At 36.7% G+C, this 997-nt stretch overlaps 1 protein-coding gene across 1 annotated transcript in view; it reads right to left on the reverse strand.

Moving 5' to 3' along the window:
- Positions 1-997, reverse strand: part of WDR75 (WD repeat domain 75) — a 30,489-nt gene that overhangs the window by 6,060 nt on the left and 23,432 nt on the right. Inside the window, 2 exon segments of the mRNA XM_008593454.1 lie at positions 180-268; positions 270-439. Of these exon segments, the coding sequence (XP_008591676.1) occupies positions 180-268; positions 270-439 (259 nt within the window).

The raw sequence follows: 997 nt of genomic DNA on the forward strand, positions 1-997 counted from the left end.
TGCAGTATTTTGTCTTAAGTACTAGAAAAGTGATATGTAGAAAATGCTTCAAGAGCATAGAGGATGACCGATTAAAGCTTCTCAAGGGAGTCAGAAATGTTTCAAAGAGGTGAAATCTCTACTGAATTATGAAGACTAAGTGGGAATTGGCTGTGGAAAAATAAGGGATGTATTGGAGCTCTCCCAGAACTATCCATGAATGTACAAATAACAAGGTGCTAGAGCAAGAAAGGAAGGGCAGTGCCTCAGGCAAAATGGCTCCAAATGAACATCTGATTTGCAGGCAAGTTTGACTTAAATTATACAAATTTCCTCTTACTATGAAAGTATGGTTTGTACTTACAATCTGAATGTACTGAAGACTGAGAGATTGCAGCGATATTCTCTGAGTTAGGATCAGGTTCCATAACTTTAACATTTAATTTTGCACTCCACTCCACTGGGGGGAAAAAAAGTGATTCACTTCTATGGAGAGATTTACCAAAAGCTTTTCTAAGCTTGTTATTTAAAGTAGGTACTCTTAATCTTTACAGGTATAACCAATTCTCTCTACTCTTAAGAAGAGGAATTTTATGCTTCTAACACATGGAGACACACTGAAATTATCTGTAGAAGGCTGCACTAAAGTGAGGGGCAGGAGCAAAAAAATTGAAACATCAGTATTCCTTGCACATATTATGAAAAGGTTATTATTTCACTGAAACTTAAGTCTGATGCTTTTCTGCTGCTGGCAAATATGGGCAAAATGTTAACCAGAGTCACTGCAGAGAATATAAAAAGTCGTCACACACACTCATTACTAAGCAACTACCTGGCTTCCAAACACACTAGAATGAGTAAAATGCCACTAACGTCACATTTGTTAGGAGGACTGTTGTAGACCATAATCAAATTTTTTTGGGATACTGTAGGTTAATATGCATTAAAATGAGCAGAAACATTTCTCAAATCGTTAACAAGGATGGAGAATATGAACACAACAGAAGGTCCTAAACAC

The sequence above is a fragment of the Galeopterus variegatus genome, unplaced genomic scaffold (assembly GCF_000696425.1).
Source record: "Galeopterus variegatus unplaced genomic scaffold, G_variegatus-3.0.2 Scaffold158, whole genome shotgun sequence".
In the NCBI taxonomy this organism is placed as follows: Eukaryota; Metazoa; Chordata; class Mammalia; order Dermoptera; family Cynocephalidae; genus Galeopterus; species Galeopterus variegatus.